The 20,955-nt window shown below is 37.5% G+C and overlaps 1 protein-coding gene across 1 annotated transcript in view; it reads left to right on the top strand.

Moving 5' to 3' along the window:
• LOC128864855 (putative uncharacterized protein DDB_G0271606) overlaps window positions 1-18,163 on the top strand; it is a 66,004-nt gene extending 47,841 nt beyond the window's left edge. The window contains exon 2 of the mRNA XM_054104613.1: window positions 17,673-18,163. Within this exon, the coding sequence (XP_053960588.1) occupies window positions 17,673-18,163 (491 nt within the window). The remainder of the gene's footprint in view (window positions 1-17,672) is intronic.
• The last annotated feature ends 2,792 nt before the right edge of the window (window positions 18,164-20,955 follow it).

The following is a 20,955-nucleotide window of genomic DNA, read 5'->3' as shown; positions in this document are numbered from 1 at the left end:
GCATGTAAATAAAAACAGATTTTACACATAAAATAAAACTTGCTCAATGTGTAATTTAGACGAGCTTAAAAACATAGCACATTTCCTGGCGCGCTGCCGAATATTAAGAGAATGTAGAAAAGTATTTTTTGGAAAATTTACCTTAAATGATTCACAGCTGATTGAGATTCTCAATGGGGAAAATGTTCATTGAGAGAAACTTTTGCGTTCCATTAAATACGCCTCTCGATTCAGAGATTACTTAATAAAGGAGTTTAACTGGTTTTAAAAACCGTAAACAGAATGATTGTGTTGCACATAAAATAAATCGACAGACGGCTCATGCCATGGTGGTTAAATTATTGTAAATATGTTTTTTTCTTAATATTACAATAAGTAAATTTCAAATTTTGTATATTTTATTTTTATTTGCAATAAGTACTACTAATACTACTACTACTAAACAAGTCGTTGAGAAATAAAACGTGACATATGACGTCTTAATTTTTCAGAGTTCCAAAATAATATTTAAATTTTTTTCCTTGCTCTCAATCGTTCAAGCCAAGGCTTTAAAAGCTGTTTCGGTAAAAGTTTGTTTGAGCAAAAGTTTGCCTTACTATAAAGTTCAACATTTTTCAAAAATACCACTCGTTGAATCCAATCGTTAATGAAATTTCGCTTTGCTAATACACTTGTCGATGGAATTCGGTAAATATTCATAAAATCATTTGATCTCATTTACCTTTAAAGAAAGAGACGACTAAGTAAGTCGCCCCAACCTGGAAGTACTGGAGAAAGATAGTGATTTTCATAATCAAACAAAAAGTATTGTATATTCTGAACTTGAAGAAGAAAAAAAAAACAGAAAATGGCAAATAACAAAAAAAGTCAGAATCTTAAATTTTGTTTATTATTTTCTTTTATGTACTTCATTCTTTACAACAACTGCTTTCCCGACTCTCCGAAAAAAGTTCCCTTAACTCTCCTCCATCATGAGTTTCTGTACGCGCCTATGTACGTAAATATATAAAATGTTGGTCATGCCCATTATTTATATTAAAGTAATATCTTGTTTATAAGGATATAATGCATACATACGTATGGTATTTTTGTCTTTTTTGCTCCCACTCAATACTCATTTACTTGCATACTCTCACCTTTTCGCACAACTTAATTTCGTGATTTTTCACGCTTCTTTGCTTCCGTCCACTCCTGCTCCCTTTAGTTCGTGCTTCGCATTTTCATTCGCATATGGATATGATAAATATTTAATTTGATGTTATTAAAATGTTGCAGAAAGTAATTTTTATGCCTCACTTCATTACGCTTAAACGGAAATTATGGTTAATAAATTATAAACTGTGAATAAATTTTCAGTGAAAGATGGAAAGGTGAACTGTTGACATTTATTTTATTAAAAATTGCTTTAAATACTGTTACAAAATTCGAAATTACAATGAATTGATAAAGTAATTTTCATTTATGTCACACGCAGCCTGGCACTTAAATATTATGGAATTATCAAAAACTGTTAAAATTTGTCTACCAACTATCCCATTAGCGATTGGGTAAAGGATTCATTTACTTTCTGGCGCTGGCTGCGCTGGCATAAATTGGATATCTACCAGTTTTTAAGTGGTTTTAGGGTCAATATTCATATAGCTGAGGAAACTGATCTTCTTTTTCATACCAAAAAAACATCCCCACAACAAATTGAAGATTAACAGCGACATGCCATTGTTCCAAACCTATTTTGCCTTCTTCAAAGTAAGCAACCTAGAGCCTAATTTTCGTATGAGGCAACATTTTGATAGCTTCTTTTGACACGATTCGCTTTTATCATCAAATAAATTTGGCTTGACGACGAGTTCATTTCATTTGTTGAAGAAGTACTTGGAGCTCGCATTTAGTTTTCTTCAGAGAAACAGTTCAGAGTCTGTTATCTATGTATGGAGTGCGCCAAAGTAGGATATATACAAGAACAGGAAAAATCCCGTCCCTTGCAGTACTCAACTTCGCAGTAATGAGACCTATTGCGGTATGAGAAGAATAGATAATAGACTAAACACCCTGCATTTTGGCTTTTAGTCTAAAATTATACTTACTTTACCTTCTTAGGAAATCGTATATCTTTCAGTTGTTGTAGTAAGGCCAAAAACTGTCTCGAAATTTAACAGATACTCATTTAGTTCCAAGTGGTGCAGATTCATTAAGAAAATTTCCGGCCCGTGCTACTTGTTTATTGTCGGTACAACTAACAAGTACAGCACTCGGACAACATTATAATCAATCATTGTACTGCACTCGGGTTCCCTTTCGTTAAATCTACCCGACCTCCGAGAAAATCTGAGTAGTGGTGCCGAGGAGTCAAGGTAGTCGCTTCTTAACACATCAGTGTCAAAGACGTCAAGCCTAATATGGGCGAAGGCCAGGCAGGCGCACGGAAAGTGGTCGTCCTCTCCACTTGCTGGGCAGAGTGCATTGTCTAAGATGCCTACCCGTCATCAATCCAACCGGCTGCCTACAGTCCCTTTTGCTGAATGACAGGAAGATCTGAGTTGGTCGGACATGACAGGTAACATCAGTTTTATTCATCTGCAGCCTCTTTCAGCCTGCTTGGCCCACTTGTGGGTTGAAGTGACCCGTTTGCTAACCGTGGCTTTAATTCCTGCAGAAGGGAGTGACAAACAGGTAACATCAGTTTTGTTCATCTGCAGCCTCTTTCAGCCTGCTTGGTCCACTTGTGGGTTGAAGTGACCCGTTTGCAAACCGTGGCTTTAATTCCTGCAGAAGGGAGTGACAAAACGGGCTTCGGGCCAAAGAAGGTGGCTTCAAAGCCCATCCTAGGTAAAGAGTCACAGAGCTCATTATCCGCGATACCCACGTGTCCGGGGATCCATGTTAGCATCAGGATATTATGTTCACCGACCTAGTTCAGCCTGAGCTTACAGGATTCAACTACCCTTGAAGTGATTGGAAGGCTTTTTAAGACCATGGCGCAGCTTTGCTTTCTCTCTATCTGTTTTCCACAACAATGCGAAAACGCGAAAACAGTGTTTGCCGGGCTTATTTTCAAAGTTTGACCACAATTGAGCCTCTGGCAGCACCACACTGTATCTCTTTTCAAGTACGACTCCTGATGACATGGAATCAAGAGGCATGGTGACGATAGTTGGAACGTAGTCCACGCCTTCTCTGTTGCCCCAATGCCGGACAGGGGCGTAACAGTCCTCCCAACTTGAAAGAAGGAGAGTCTACTTATCCAAACCACTGCTACATATGTGATAATAGGTCTTATCTTAGCAGTGTATATCCGTAGGATCTTGTTGGGAGAAGACCCCACGTGTTCCTAAAGACACCTTTGCACTGCCAGACACGTGCCACTTGATCAACCGCATAACCGCCAGCAAGGTTTTGATCCCGTGCACTTGCTAATGGTAGTCACGAACCTACATCAATTTTTTTTTTAATTTTACCTGGACATTTGCTTTGAGAGGCATATCAAAATTTGGTGTTTATCCTTACCGCACAATTTCCGCTAAATGCCGATGCGATGAGACCTGGAATTGCTTCAAGTCCTTTCTGCTGAAACTCTCTGGAGGATGAGGTGGAATCATCTCAGCACCTTCTTCTCAATTACCCTGTTCTCATCTGGGCTCTTACTTTTTTGCCCTACCAGCGGTTATTGCGGGTTTAAATGTCACGTGAATTTTATCAGTACATAGCTTGAAGCGGTTTATATAAATGTAATTAGACACCGTTGGTCGTCGTCCTCTAATCCAAAGCACCTTCTTCCTTTTTACAATGAACAAATTGTGATTCTTTGTGCAATTGCGCCCCCCTCGGATGGGCAGCCATTTATCCCATCTATATCCTGTATCACCGCACGGCAGGCCAGAAATATACTCGGAGATTTACCAATGAATGCTGAGGTGTGAACGTTATTAGAAAAACGTTTCCAATAATTTTATACTCCATACCGACGGGAGTGAATTTCAAACCCAGTATCTACGAATGATGGTCATGTCGAAATGTATTCTACTATGAGGGCCACAAAAGATATATACATCTAAATAAAAAACAACCCTTTCAGTGGTGCATACAATCGCATTTTTGTTTATCTATTTCTATTTCTAATTCGATTAAAATTCTAATCTCCATCAAAAATTTACTTTGTTCACAAAATTTTCCATTTATTCTCATATGCGAGTACCAACATACGGAATGCTTGCATATGCAACTAATTGGCAGAGAGAAATATTTGTTTACAATATCACCAAATTAACACTGACTGAATTAACTCTGATTATGTGAAATTTTGTTTACAGAAATGCGTATCGAGATTAAATTAAAACCAAATTGAGTAATAACATCAGTAAATATTTGTGTATTTGCATATTTTCGATTACTGGTTTTTAATGCATGAATGGGCAGACTGTGTGCGTGCACGTCCATACAAACAATGGCTTTGCTTTACCTTAGTAATTTATTTAAAATAAAATATTAAATATGCAACTCCAAAACTTATATGGAACTACATATAAATTTGCCAGCGAAATACCTAATTCTGCTGAAAAATCTAACATTAAAGATGACAAAGTATGGATTAAAAATTAATACATTGGATTTGTTCATCAAAAGAGCGTAAATTACCTAATATTAATTGATTAAAGTAGTTAACTTTAGAAAAAAAATTCCATCAAATATAAAAAAATGGCAATCAACCATTCCAAAATTTCCGCCTTTCATTTGCTCCAGATATTCAATTGATAATTCTAAATTAAATTTCAGTTTCATTGCGATGGGGTCCGCTTAAGTGCCAGTGTCAACATTCGTCAGTGTGCTTTTAATAATTTTTGACATGAAAGTACGCACACAATTATTCACGAGCTTTCTTTGATGATGTAAGCAGCTGATTTGTTATCGCTTTTGTTAGATAGATTTAGGAGTATAGCGAAAATGATTTAATATAAACAAAAGATAAAGAAACACTTGGCAAAGGAAAAATGCAAATCACAGAAATTAGCACAATACGCATAGGCCGTATCCTCGCTAATTTTCGGGGAGTAGAACATCTTTCTTTCAAAAATGTAAAGGGTGGTTAAGTTTCAAGGGCTCGTGCTGATTTTGAATAAAATACAATTGTTTTAGGAAATTATTGTAATTTCTCTTTATTATGATAATACTAGTATAGCTCAATTATGTACAGAATAAAATATGGGCCAAAAGACAGCTGTGGCCTCGGCGGCACACCTCCATCCGATGGTCCAAATTTTCGATGACGTTGAGGCATAATTGAGGTTCTATGCCGTTAATGTGCCGAATTATCTCATCCTTTAGCTCTTGAATTGTTGCTGGCTTATCGACGTACACCTTTTCTTTCAAATAACTCCAAAGAAAGAAGTCCAACGGTGTCAAATCACATGATCTTGGCGGCCAATTGACATCGCCGCGACGTAAGATTATTCGGCCATCAAATTTTTCGCGCAAAAGAGCCATTGTTTCGTTAGCTGTGTGACAAGTGGCACCGTCCTGTTGAAACCACATATAGTCCACATCCATATCTTCCAATTCGGGCCTTAGAAAGTTCGTTATCATCTCACGATAGCGAACACTATTCACAGTAACTGCCTGACCGGCCTCATTTTGGGAAAAATACGGCCCAATGAAGCCGCCGGCCCATAAACCGCACCAAACAGTCACTCTTTGTGGGTGCATTGTTTTTTCGGCAATCACTCTTGGACTTCGCCCAAATGTGGCAATTCTGCTTATTGACAAATCCACTGAGGTGAAAATGTGCTTCATCACTGCAGATGATTTTCTTCGAAAATTGGTCATTCACTGTTGCCATTTCCTGCCACCATTCTGACCATTGACGACGCTTGAAATGGTCAAGAGACCTTAGTTCTTGAGTCAATTGCACCTTGTAAGCGTGTAAATGCAAGTCTTTATGCATAATGTTCATCAACGACGAGCGTGAGAGGTGCAATTGTTGGGCACGACGACGAGGTGAGGCGGACGGCTCTTCAACCACAAAGCAATATTTTCTGCAGTACGAGTTGTACGAGCATGCACTGGTGTTTTCACATCTCCTACAGATCCGGTGTGCTCAAACTTTTGCACAATTTTTCCGATTGTAGGCACATTTGGACGATTAAATTGACCGAAAAAATCACGAAGTGCACGATATGCATTTTGATTTGAACGCCCGTTTTCATAAGAAGCCTGAATAACTTTAACGCATTGCTCGAATGTGTATCTTTCCATCCTTCAAATTCTGAAATTGAAAAATGTCAAATGAAATGCAGAAAAAAACTTGACGTTTAAGTGGGGTTTACATTCAACAACGGCCCGTAAAATTTAACCACCCTTTATAATGACAAACTTTGCAATAGCACCATCCGTGCTTTTGCTATGCATCTTTACGCTATCAGCTATCAGCCACTCGCCGTTTGTGGCCTACTTAAGTGAGGACGAAATTTATCGATAACGGATCGGCAAAAGCAGCTACTGGTGAAACAATTTTAACAAATCTTCTTTGCAAATGTTGCCTCCGTTGCAGAAATACCCTGCACATTTTTAACATAATTTTTAAAATTTTGATAATTTGAATTAATTGAAAAATTTGGGTATTTATTTTTTTCATTTTTGATGTGTATTTCGTTTTGGTTCTGTTTAGCTGGGCGAAATGCTTCGGTGAATAATCACCCCGCCAACATTATTTCTTCGGACGAAGTTCGCTCTGCGATTTGGTTCCTTTACTTCAATAGTGTCAAAGTTAAAAAAAAAAATTAGATAAGTATGCACTGTTGTTTAAAAACTGCAGAACGATATCTATTAACCGTGTGACATTATATTAAAATTTCCCCTTACTTTCACTTAGGGAGGCATAGTAAATTAAAAACTGCAATGAAACTGGCAATGGAAGCTGTGCAAAAATGTATTCTGCGAGTAAAAGTATCCGAATTTTTAAAACAATTCTTTACTTAAAAATTTTTTAGTTAATATTCCATACAACGTTTATATTGGAGTGATTGTTACAGTTTTTTTCATTAAAATAATTAAACAAATTATAAGTTTTTTTCATCAACAATTTTAATGACTTTGGTAATTTGGATTTCTGGTTAGTTCAGATTAAGCTGGTTTTAGTTGATCCGGATTAACGAGGCTCTACAGTATTTAAAAAGAGACTAAATACCATACATTAGTGAAAGATTTTCTCCGATTTTTCCTAACTGAATTATTGAGCTACTCCGCTGGCTAGGTTACGTACACAAAGGCTCCGGCTCTGAAAGTGTTCGATGCGGCACCCGCTGATGGTAGCAGAGGAAGAGGAAGGCCTCCTCTGGAAAGCTCAGGTAAAGAAGAACTTGGCTAAACTTGGTTCGCGCAACCGGCGTCGTTAAGCTCAAGAAAGAAACGACTGATGCGCTGTGTTAAACTCGGCCAAAATCGCTTAAGCGATTATCGCGCCAATCAAGAAGAAGAGAGAAGACAGAGAATTTATGAAATAATGAGTTATTTTCTACTCAAAAGTTGTCTAAAAACAGTTAAAATGCATTTCTTTTTCTGCTAAGTGGTGCATACGCTCAGATATTTGTTCAGTTTATATTCAGATTATATGCGAAAATAAATATTTTTTGTAAAAAGGTGCAAGAGTGCACTGGAATCCACACTTGAAAAAATCGTGATATCACCGGAATTTTATCACAAATTCGGGCAGGTTTTGTAATTTAATTGAAATCTAATTCAGTAAATTGTATGAAAATTCACTCGGAAGTGTATTAGAGCATCTGTGCCAAAACCTCTGCCGAATTTGTGGAAAAATTCTGGTGATTCATCATTTGAAAGATCACTTGTTGAAATTCAAAAAGAAAGCTAGAAAGCAGAATGAGAATTTTTGTAATATCTGAGGTGTTGTTCATTTAAAAAGCGTGCGTTACACATGTTTAAATTTTTTTGCTGGAATGTTGGTAAAACTGTCCTCTCTAGTGTCGCAGAGTTTGAGCGTCATCTGTCTATTAGCTTTGGCAAGGAACAAAGAATTTGTCTTAAATTTTGTGTTTTGACCGGGATTCGTGTGCCGAAGCGTTCAAAATGTTGCAAAAAGCCTGTGGCGAGTGTGCGTTATCAAAAACACGGGTCTACGAGTGGTATAAGGCTTTTTCAGAGGGCCGAAAAGTCGTGGAAGATTTGCCCCCATCTGGTCGAATTTTAGTAACATAAAGTGCAAGTTGCAAATAGATTAAAAATCGCATTGATTTTTTTTCTCATTCGCGGTCCTGTGCATTTTCTCCATTTAACGTCTACTCCACATTTTTTATATGATAGAAAGCACATAACACCGACAGCAGAAAAAATTGTACAAAATATGTGCGCTTTTTTAAACACTTGAAACTTGCAATGATTTATAAAACTGCATACCCGAATTTTTTCTAAAAATTCTGAGTCAAAAGTTAGAAATTTTGGGGAAAATTTGCCGAACGTTTACAAATTTTATACAAAGTTTGAAACTTTGCTTTATATCATATGTTTTTTGTTGTAGTACGAATCGTGTTTTTACAAAAATACTTGAAATTACAAATAAATAAATATATAGTAAAAACTTATCGATATGTGGTGTACACTTTCTTTTGACGCTTACAGTATTTTGACAAAAAAAAAAAAACAATACTTATTATTATTATTAGCTCACAAATGACGCAGTATTTTATGATTGGGTGAAACAAAGGTATCTCTAATAAACAAAGTTTTTTCTAATAGCGGTCGCCCCTTGACAGGCAATGCTAAACCTAATAAAAACCATTTGGCGTTCGGAGTCGGCTTAAAACTGTAGATCCATTCATAATAATAAAATAATTATAACATCAAGACGCACACCACAAATAGAAGGACGGGCTCGACCACACCTAACAGAAGCGTACGCGCTAATTATTTATTTTTTCATTTATTTTATTTAATTCTCTCTTCACCGTATGGCAGTTGAACTTTGAATTGTTCCTGGAAGATAACTAATTGGTCTAAATTGAAGAGGGAACATTCAAAAAGTGCGTGCACTCCTAGCAAAATCGCAGTTCTAATTCCTGGAAATGTGAAAGGGTCTTTAGAAGATGTTGAAGTAGTTCTTGCAGGAACTAAAAGCAAATAAAGAAACGATTTCTCGCATTTTCGTTAACTGACCTGTGCCACCTATATTTTATGAAGGAAATAGAGATAGAAATACTAAATTCCGACTAGTGGCTGAGTGCGTACAATTTAAAACCATTGACTCACTCCCCAGAGTCACTACAATAAACTTTAAAGAGAAACTTTTACTTTTCTGAATGCAAATCAGAAAAATTACAATACATCAACATAATAACGAACCAGCCATCAGCACAATGCTGGCAATTTGTACAGAAAAATATATAGAAAATAAAATTCAGGGAAAATCACAGTAATAGATTTTACTTTTACTCAGAAAAGTGCAGAGAGGGAAGAAATGAGATTTAAAATAAAATTTATTAAATATGATAGATAGAGAAAAACATGAAGAGAAAAATAACTTTTACCAGGAATTGTGCAAGTAGATGTGCATAAAGTCAGCGTAAAGCAAGCAGCTATAAAAACAACCTAAATAACTTGCGGGCAAAACCAGCAGGCACGACGAGTATGCAACAAAAGTACGACAACAACAACAAACGCAACGTTAGTGGCAACGGAGTGTGTGCGTTTTTTTGTTTTCTTGTTTTTGTTGCATAACTATAATATTTGAGACTCAATAAATGCAATTTCCTTTGTTAATAAATTTAAGCAACAACAACATGCTTATATACTCACAAATGCAACCGCAACAACAAATGCAACTGCGTCAATAGCCACAGGCTGCTGCATAGATGGTGCATATACTCATATATATATACAAGTAATATACATATACAAATTGTATATGCACAACAACAATTGCCCACAAACTATTAGTAAGCAACAAAATCATCTAATTGTGCAGCCAGCAAGAAAATATTGCTTGCAAGAGCAACCATTGTTGTGTGCCATAAACGTTACAGGCCATTAGGGGAAAAATATGTATATACCTACAGATGTTTGTCAACAATAGAGGGAGCATAAATTTGGAATACTATGTTCTACGCATACACATAAATATTAATTTTATTGGGCGAGCATTCACTTTGTTGACTGTGAATTTAAGTGTAGAGCACTTTGGCTATTGACCCAGAAGTATTAGTTACTTAAAAATAAATAGAAAATGCTTGTGCTACAATATTTGTACAAAATAGAAATCTCTTCATTTACACGTATCACTTGCAATAAGAAATCCAGCCAGCTCAACAGCTTGCAATATTTAATTTGAAAATCAAGAGGACCTGAATTCATTTTTTACCTTTTTACATTTACCGAAACATTTGAATTGATGAAAAAAAGTTATGGCAATGATTGTCTACCTCGTGCCAGATTTCATGGGGGGTTTACACGTTTAAGAGATGGTTGTGAGGACAAATCAAAATCAGTAATCACCGAAAACTGCATCGAAACTGTTCGTAAATTTATTAAAAATGAACCGAAATCATCGTTGAAATTCATGGAATCCGAGTTGACTATCTCCAAAACATCGATTTATCACATTTTAACTGATCATTTGGGCTGACGAAAGGTCTGTGCACGTTTCATTCGGCACAAGTTAACTGAGGAGCAAACATTTCTCAGAATTCAATATTAAAGAGGCAAGATGATGGTGAGGATGAAACGTGGTGGTTCCAATATGAACCTGAAACAAGCGTCAAAGTGCCGAATGGAAGACCCCAGACGAGCCACCACCCAGAAAATCGCGTTTGGAGAAGTAAAAAATCAAGTCGATGCTCATTTGGTTTTACGATTCAAAGAGAATGTCCACAAGGAGTTCGTGCCATCGGATCAAACCGTCAGTGCAATTTTCTACCTTGGCGTTTTGGAGCGTTTGTTGCATCGCAATCGTCGAATTCACCCTGAATACCGCGCTTTTTGCATGATAATGCACCATCTCACCGATCCATTCTTGTGACTGATTTTTTGACTAGAAATCGAATTTTAACCATCAATCACTCACCGTATTCACCTGATATGGCGACTTCTGCCTATTCGGAAAATTGTATATGGCAATGAAAGAAAACGTTTTGCGTCCGTAGAGGACATCCAAAAGGCTTGTACTCTTTCGAAAAGCTAAGATCGCGCAAAACAAAGTATTGAGGCCAGAGGGGACTATTTTGAATAAATAAACTTGAAGTTGTCAGATCAAAGCTCCTGTCGTTTCTGTTCTAGCGCAGTCTTGTTTATTTTGGACTTCACCTTGTACATAAGAAGAATTTAGCGTACACAAAAAGCTTTTATAAAACTTGCCTGACGGCCGCTGAACTTTTCAAAGCCTGCGCCTTCACACGATTCTCGATGTCAGCTTTTGAATTTAACATCACTACACAGCAGAAGAAGACTTTTGTCCTGTTCCTTTCTCCCAAAAGTGTTTTTATAAGATATACTCTTAATATAACATAATTTTTTTAAATCCGATTTTCAAAAGTGGTTATGTAATTTTTTCAAGTCTTGAAAAGTTCTATTCTTTTTCCGATGTCTTTTTGAGCTTCGAAGTCTTTTTCATATAGTTTGGTCAGTTACTCGGAGTTGTACATCCCTAAGATATACCTTTTGTTTCACTTGTGATGCCGAAATCCTCTCAGTACGAGGGTCGCCTTTTATATTTTAAGGCCATTAAGGAAAATTCAGTAAAATAATAATTAAAATGGCTTAAAAATATTCTCTTTGATAGCCAATACTGTATTGGCCTAGACCTATTTGCAAAGCAATTTTACCATACTTAAGTGAATACCTATTTAGTAGTGGCAGGCTAATCACCTACCCTGCCAGAAAGCAAAATAGATTATCGAAACCAACGCAAGACTGAGTCTTGTCGAGGCCCTATGCTCCCGAGTTGAGTGAGTAAGGAAAAAAGTGAATACCACCGGAACGAGCTGTTTAAAGGCTTCAACACCTTATGCCGGCGTTGAAAAATGTAGACATTGCATTTTATTTTTGATGTTCAGGAAGAAAAAGAAATTATTGGGTGTCAAATCAAGGCTGTAAGGTGGAAATGGTCTATTAGTTCGATCTTTTGGGTGCTCAAAAACTCTCTTGTGTGAGTCGATACATAAGAGCTTGTATAGTCTTGGCGAAGGACTATTCATCTTCGGCGGTTGTCTATCACTCAGAATTGACTTTTTTAGGTATCTCTAGAGGAACAGTTGCGACACGACTAAATTTTCCGAAAAACAGGCGATCATCTGCTTTGAGGTGCTTCTTTTGCGAACAACTTTTTTTGGATTGAGCTCGTATTAGAACACCCATGCTCTCGATTGCATAGATCCAAGTTTCGCTTCCAGCTACGATGTCGTAGACAAGTTTCGAACCAACGCGGCTGAGTATCTTCAGCATTTCTTCACACCAATCGACTGTAGTGATTTTTGGGACAATTTTCAAACCAACGAGAACAAATCTCCTTGATGATCGCATGTTCATGCAATATTGAATGTAGGCTGGTCGCACTAATACCCAAGGATGCCTCTATTTCGCGATATGTCCCATGACGATCTTGTGTTATCAACTGGCGCACAGCATCGACAAATATTTTTGGATAGCCGTCGTGAAATGCATCTTGGAAGAATTGGCGGCCACATTTGAGCTAATTGTACCTGCGGTTCACAGTGGCCAAATGTGGTGCTTCAATGCCAAAAGTCGTAGTAAGTTGATTATTGCTCTCCTTTCTTGATAATCTACGTCAAAGTAGCGCGGTTAATTCCATCTCTTCGGCGAGACGGAGTTTTCAACTCAATGAAAAAAGAACAGAAAAGAAAAGCTCATGCGGAAAAGCGTTATATGTAAATTTATGTTAAATACCAAATCTTTTGATAAAAATATCGAATTGCAGCTCGTCACACGTAGAGTTGCGTAGACGCAAAGTATAAAACGCAATCCTAGCATAAGCTTTAAATACAGTGGTGGATTTTTGCAACTTTTTTTCGTAACCACTGTATACCTGTATTCCAGTCTACCACAAGCCGTGTGAGCAAAGCCATACTGCAAAAAATCTCTTTACTTTTTTGTCCTATTCCTCAGCACCCATCAATGGGCTGATTACTTTTAAAACTTCTTTACTTTAAATATCCAGAAGCTCTAATCCTCAATATTCTCTAGTCGCAAAAAAAGAAACGCGTTGAAGATGTATTTAAAACCGAAGGCATAACCTCCGATTGACAACAATTTTTCAACTTTTCCATTCAACCTCCAACCTACTTAAAATCGTTGTATGAATGAACATTGCCCGTTAAAAACAACTTGTTTGCATTAAGCCTTTGGTCCATTCCCCTCGGCACCGATGCACACAAATAAAGTTTATGTAATTTTAATTTGAGTGAACTTTTCTTCAAACATCAAAAAATAAACCAAAATTAGAAAACAGTATAAATTTACTTACATATTTTACGACTTCATAGTTGCTTTTTATTTGCATGGACCCAGCAAAACTGTTATGCCATAACCCTTTATGGCTGCATAAATTCATGCAAAGTAAGTCTCTCAATCAATTGCATCACCATGACCGGGAGGCGGGTGGGTGATATTGCTTTGTTTAGGCAGGCGATGCTTTGCTCGAAATTGTCGACGCAGTGACGCGCTGCACATCACAACATCCGCCAATATATTTCCGGTTAGCAGTCAAGCGTAGGCAGATATATGTATGCACTATCAATATGTACATATACAAAAACGCATACAAACGCACCCACACATATTTATGCATGTAGATATCTATGCACGTAGAACAGCTATGCAAACATAAATAAGCGATAGTGTTGAGAGGCGGGCGGAGTAATATAAAGTAATAGAATGTACGCCCACTTGCGAATGCTTACATGGTTGACTCAAAAAGCGGGCTACTAAACGCCAATAGCAACAATGTGCTAAATGCGAATTTATAGCTGTAGTGTAGAAAAAAATGTCGAAAATGGCCAATAAAGTTGTTGATAGCAGTGCGAGATGTGTATTTTATATAGGCTGCAGTAATGCGGACAAGGGCAAGGCATCCATGATGTGGTGAGGCTTTGTGGGCCTTAAACGATTATATTGATCTAAGCTAGGTGGTGAAATATTTAAAATCGTTGGATAAGTTTTCATTACGTTGCCATTACATTGTAAATTTGATACAATGAAGTTGACTAGTTACATAGTATTCATTTTGTAACTAGTTCTCAACTAGGGTCAAAGGGATATACATGCCATTACATTGTAAATTTGATACAATGAAGTTGACTAGTTACATAGTACCCAATTTGTAACTAGTTCTCAACTAGTGTCAAAGGGATATAGTAACAGTGGGCTACACATAGGATTACAGTGGGCATATATAACGACACAGACGTGAAGTTGCATAGTACTCATTTTATAACTAGTTCTCGGCTAGTGGCAAAGGTATATAATGGGATCCCTACAAAATGCTGTATATCAAAATTCTTTTCGTACGAAATACTGTAAATTAACGTTCACAAAATTCTGCAGTGACAAAATTCTGTATTTACAAAATTCTGTACTGTCTTAAAAAAATTCTGTATTGACGAAATTCTGTACTGACGAAATTCTGTATTAACAAAATTCTGTATTGAAAAAATTTTGTGTTGACAAAAGTCAACGAAAAAAGGAGTTCTACGCAAAAATACGGTGGATTGCGTAGCCGGAGTCGGACTGATGAGGGTTATTTTTTTGAAGCGCGGCCGAAGGCCGCCCACGCGAAAAGAAGTTCTACGCAAAAATACGGTGGATTCTATCGAAACTGAAGAAAAAAAGTGCGCACTTTTTTTATTAAATTTGTTGAATTTCTTATCATTTACTTACAGCATTTCGGCAATACAGAATATTTTTTACAGAATTTTGAAATACAGAATTTCGTATACAGATTTCTATAATACAGAATTCTGAAATACAGAATTTTGTATACAGCATTTTGTAAACAGAATATTGTATTGTATCCTACAGCATTACGTACCCAACCCATATATAATAACAGTGGGTTACATATAGGATTACAGTGGGTGCCAATTTATTGTGTGCACCTTGATGGTTTTCCGCTATTGAAGAGATATCCGGTTTTATGCCGGCTCGGAATGACAGATAGTTTTTTTATGACGAGCTTTTTCATGGCAGAACTACACTCGGTGGTTGGTCATTGTCTGCCGAGGTCGCCGATCGCTTTTAGAAAGAAAGATATAATAGTTTGAAAAAAGTCGAGTTAATTTTAATAATTCTGTTTGTGCTTTACTCTTAGATGGGTATGGTTGAATAAGTGGATTTGAGTTAACTGGAAGATCATAATTGGAAGCCAAATAATAATAATAAAATAGAATTAAGTACTCTTCAAACTTACTTAACTCCTGGAGAGAAATTTATTGCGAGCTAAAGAATGTAGTTAATCGAAAAAGTACCTCTTTAGTCAAGCGAATGTACTCCTAATGTCATCCACTCATTGAGGCACATCCTCACTGAGGCACATTATTATTATTATTGTATTAGTAGGCTACTGCGCATTGCGACCAGAAGTGATATATTATGCCAACCCTGCTGAGGAGCCCAGGAGGCACATACTAAGTAGATAATGATGCTTATGGTAACTATACATATACTAGTCGTGTCAGATTGATGACAAATTCCATTGCAGATCTCTGCGGCTTTTGCAGATGTTCAGGCTGATGAGCTCTGTAGAAGCTAATTCCGCTATGCAGCCTTTGCATATTCACAGTTCGTCAATTAATCAGTTAGTGCATTGCCTCAATACTACAGTGTCTCAGTTAAAAATGTATCCTCTTCGACACAGAATTTAGTACCTACTTTTCTTGAATAGTTTTTGAATAGAATATGCGAGCACATTCCACGCAGAGCCGCTTAGGTATACATGTCACATTCTCTCAATTGTCCATTTCTTGCCCTGAGTATTGCGAATTGAGTTGGTATGTCAAACTGGCGCTAGTTAGCACGAGAAAGAAATTACTGGCGCGCTTTGTTAAACTCGGCCAAAATCGTGTAAGCGGTTATCGCTGCAATCAAGAAAAAGAAAAAGAAGAAGAAGAGTATTTCTAAAATTTGTCATTGAAAATCGTCAACAAAATACTCGATGTGTAAAGCGATTTGATGTTTTCCTCCTGATCTCTTCCAACATCAGTTCCCTTTTCGAAGCCATACGCACGGAAATGCTTAACCAAATCTGTTAAAAGTGATTCTGAATCTCTTTAAGGCTCCTTTTATGGCTGAGTTTCGTATGAAGTATGGTAACCGGAGTATTTTAGAAGGCAAACTGACGCTGTATTTTCTCCTAGAGTAGACTTCTGGCTCAAGTACATAATTGAGAGCCAAGTAATCTTATGCATTCAGAAGTCCAATGGATGTACGACAGTCCACGAGAATGCAGCTACAACAACGCCTTCGTCGCTGGTTCTTGAATCCTTCCTTTTCTTTCCTGAAACCCATACGATTAAGGAATTAGTTGAAGCAAAGCTGCATATACACAAAGTACTAAAGCTGGTATTGCACGTCAGGTTTTGGGTATGTGTTCTCCGATACTGCCCAAAACCTTAGAGTAATTTTCTTCTTCTTCTTGTTTGACGCGATAATCGATTAAGCGATCAAAAAAGGACGCCAGTCGTTTCTTTCTCGTACTAACCGGCATCAGTTGGACACATTAACTGAAGCCAAATACTTCTCTACCTGATCTTTTGAACGCCTTCCTCTTCCTCTGACACCACCAGCTGGTACCGCATCGAATACTTTCAGAGCCGTTGAGCGTTTGTTTCCATTCGCACGACATGACCCAGCCAATAAAGCCGCTGGATCTTTATTCGATGTGCCATGTCTATGTCGTCGTAAAGCTCATACAGCTCATCGTTCCATCGCCTGTGATACTCGCCGTCACCAACGTGCAAATGTCCAAAAATCTTCCACAGAATCTTTATCTTAAACACTCCAAGGGACGCTTCATCGCATATTGTCATCGTCTAAACTTCTGCACCTTACGTTTGGACGGGCATGATGAGAGCCTCATGGAGTGTTAGTTTTGTTCGTTAAGAGACTTTACTACTCATTTGCCTACTTATTTCAAAGTAGCACTTCTTGGCATGAGAAATTCTCCGTGGGGTTTCATGGCTGACATTTTTATCGGTGTTAATGCTGGTTCCTAAATAAACGAAGACTTTGCAGCCTCCTCTTTTACGTACACAGTACCCAGGTCGTCTTACTTGTACTGACCGCAAGTGGCTTTCAGAAAATAACAATGAAATCTGCTCTATCTGCGTTTGCCTTGAAATTATGGCACAGTGTATTCTTAAGGACATCCAATTTCCATCATTCCAAACGCTTAAAAAAAAATCTTTTAGATATTCCAAGCTTCCTACGAAACAAAAGTTTTTCAACAATTTGCAATCAACAGTACTGACAATGTATAGTCGGCAGCGCCCAAAATTCCTATCATTGGCAATTGCATACCCTTCTTTACAGGCGTCTGAGCTTATTCAACTTCACACATCGCAATCGTAGTTCTTCTCTTGCTGCTCACCCTTGTTAATGCACTTTTTTCCAGCATCACTCCATATTTTCTAATATCCAGCATTGCTCTTTTTGGTTTCTTGTAGGTGGGCCCATTATCATGGCATGCTATGTACAAGCACAACTACATCAACAACAGCGGCAAACCGAACAGCAAAACTCATTAAAGCAACAATGTATTAGGCAGCTGAAACAACAACAAGAATCACCTCTGCAACAATGTCATCAACACAATCATCGAGGGCAACAAAAACAGCACCAACAGCATCCACAAAAGGAACACCAACAATTTGAGGTAGTCAAGCAGCAGCAGCAGCAGCAAAGTTCGGCAGCATGCCAGCAATTGTCGCAACAGCAGGAGCAGCACCAGCAGTTAATATCCAGCTGGCGCTGCTGGCTGCATGCAACGCTTAAATTGTTGTATCAACCTATGGCAACAGTTGCGCTGTTGTTGCAATTGCTGGTGTTGCTGTCGGCAAGTACAACGGCACTTGGCGAAGGCAATGTCGGTGAGTACCAATGCAATATTGCTCCTCTTCTTACTCTCCTCCAGCTCTATTTGAGGGGGAAACAATAAGTTGACACGTGTTCGCTACACCACATGCACACACATTCACACACATACACACATGCAAACACTTAAATGCATGCAAGCGAGTTTGCGTCTACTGCTATAAAAGTCAAAACCCAAAATAATGAGTTTAAATTCCTTTATCATGATTTGCTCACTGCATCTCCCGCCCCACCACTTGTAGCACACTAAACTAAATTGTACTTGTACCCAAAATTACTAACCGCTTTGACTTTGCCTTTGTTATTTTCGAAATTAATTTGCCTCAACACTTGGGGGTTACGTACATGTGTACGTATGTATGTATGTTCTTGCATACCCTCTCTGTGCACATAAAACCGATTGTTACATTGAGATGCATTACGGCTGGGTGCACACAGTAGTATTGGGGTTTTAGGCAGAGAAATGAGAGAAATTCCCAATGTGCATTGAGGAAGCCAATTTGTGTGGTTTTGAAATTTAGAAATTGAGCTCTGCAACAGCAAATAAATTTGGCTTAAAACGCAGAATAAACTCGAACGGCGTTAACTGGCACAAGTCCAAAGGCTATTGGTTTTTCGATTTTATTGGCCCTAAGCACGCTCAAGTGTGTGGAAATTTGATGTTCGTCATATATAATAAGTAATTTGTAACTTAAAGGGGTGCAAAGTGACCTACTCTGGCATCAACACACATCTTCATATATTTTCTAAGTTTTCGGAGACTCATTGCAGCTCCTCTGTCGAAAAAATTGTATTTCTTAGTTAAACAATTTAAATAAATAAGAGGCCCTTTTCACGCTATATCGATTGCTTCAGAGACTCTGAAGCTTTTGTGGGGCTCAGCGCAGGCCCTGGTCTCCAAAATTGACCAATTGCTGGGTAATAAATGAGATTCAAATGGAGCGAATACGGTGGCTCTCCGGTGTGAAATTTGTGTGACAGTCCAGAATGGAAAGTCTAAGGCGAATTAAATACACAAGGTGGCGATAATACAAATACAGATGATACTGAACAAACAAACAAAAGGAGGAGAAATTTAATGTTTGTAAAAATTCGGTGATTGGCTTGGTTATATTGTAATTTGTGACATTTAAACTAAGATTGGGTTAGGTATATCTGTATCATCTGAATATATCTCACATAGACAGGTCGTGATACATGTCTTAGCGAATTTCAATAAACAGTTTAGACTTTTATTCTTTGGCATTTAAACCAAAACTAAGGAAAAGCACGAATTATGGAAATATCTCCAAATGGAGCTTTTCGGTGTTTTATGCAGATGACGCCGTGGCAATAAAGTGTATGTGTGTGGGTATAATTTATTTTTTTTGGTAGTTCCTATTGCTTTCGCCTACTCTTCAACTTCTTTTGTTTATGTATCATCGGAAAATGACGTCGCAGCGAATTCGGAGGGCGCAATATCTGATTCTTTATTATATATATCTTGTAGAAAGTCCGTTCCTCCTTATCAAAATGTTTCTGCACTCAAAGTGCCATAACTTCCAAAATGTCGAGAAGGTAAACTTTGTTCATCGGAACTAAATACCGCCTCAGCCTTTCAAATATGGCTACATTTCAAGACGAGCCAAGTGACACCGAACAGCGTATTTATGTGAGCAGCCACCCCGAATAAACAACTCACTACAATTCATGAGTGTAGATGAAATTTATATTTTTTTAATAGAAACCTAAGTAGTCCTTCATGGATTATCTATAGATGAGGCCAGACACTTTACAACAATAATTGCATTTAATGTCAAAAATTTAATTGTCGTAATAATTACTGGCATCAATGATATTTAAATTAAGTTATTTGGCTCCAAAAGCAAAAAAAAAATAATAATAATTAGCTCAAAATATTTAAAATATTTAAATGCGTAACAAAAACCCTTTCCTCGATTATATAATTACGTATGTAAATAGGGCTTAAGCTTATTTTTTTTTCAAATTTAAAATGGATACAATTTAATTATCCTTTAAGCAGCAGAATCTAATATTAAAAGTAATGGAAATCAACGTGCAATTACTCACATAACGGTGTCACCGCGGCGAACAACTGTGCATCTAGCTACCCTGTAGGGAAATTTACTAGCAACACACTGGCCCACTTTTAGTGAGTTCACACCTATGACTAATTTGGTTTCCTTGATGTCGCGAGACTTGGATTGCAATCAAGAACCTGGGGTACAATTAAGAGAGGCTTAGGAAGACCATTACCCTCTCTAAGAATAAAGGGAGACTGCTCACGTACATTCTCACGGGTCATTTTAGATTGCGCAATCATCTGCACAGTCCCTGTAGACTCCAATACATCTTCTCCTTGAATGTGGAGTAATATTATTATTATTATTATTATTTATTAGATATATCAAAATGCTTATATCTAAATATAAAGGAGTACTAGCTGCCAGGGCTTACGACTCTTTCTTTAAGAATATAATACCTGAGTTGATTTAGTTCTAATTATGGAGTTTAAATAATCTTTATTGACTTACATTGATTCAGAAAGTTATAAATTTTATGAATGTTTTCAGAGGAAGTTTTTTCAAGAAGTGCGGAGGGTTTAATGTCGCCAAATATTTTGATCCTGTGGCTTCGGAGATTGTGGCATTCATCTAGTAAGTGGTCGACCGTGGAAAGTGATCCACACCAAGGACATGTGTTTTTGGGTTTCCCTGTGAGGAGGTGTTCGTGTGTCAAGAGGATGTGCCCAATGCGTAACCGTATAAAGGTAGTGGTTTGGCTCCGAGTGTTATTATTTGGAAAGTGGAGATTTTGTCCTGATGGGTTAAATTTGCTGTACCAGGATGAAAATTC

The sequence above is a fragment of the Anastrepha ludens genome, chromosome 5, assembly GCF_028408465.1.
Source record: "Anastrepha ludens isolate Willacy chromosome 5, idAnaLude1.1, whole genome shotgun sequence".
Taxonomy (NCBI): domain Eukaryota; kingdom Metazoa; phylum Arthropoda; class Insecta; order Diptera; family Tephritidae; genus Anastrepha; species Anastrepha ludens.
This window is presented reverse-complemented; position numbering and strand designations above follow the sequence as displayed.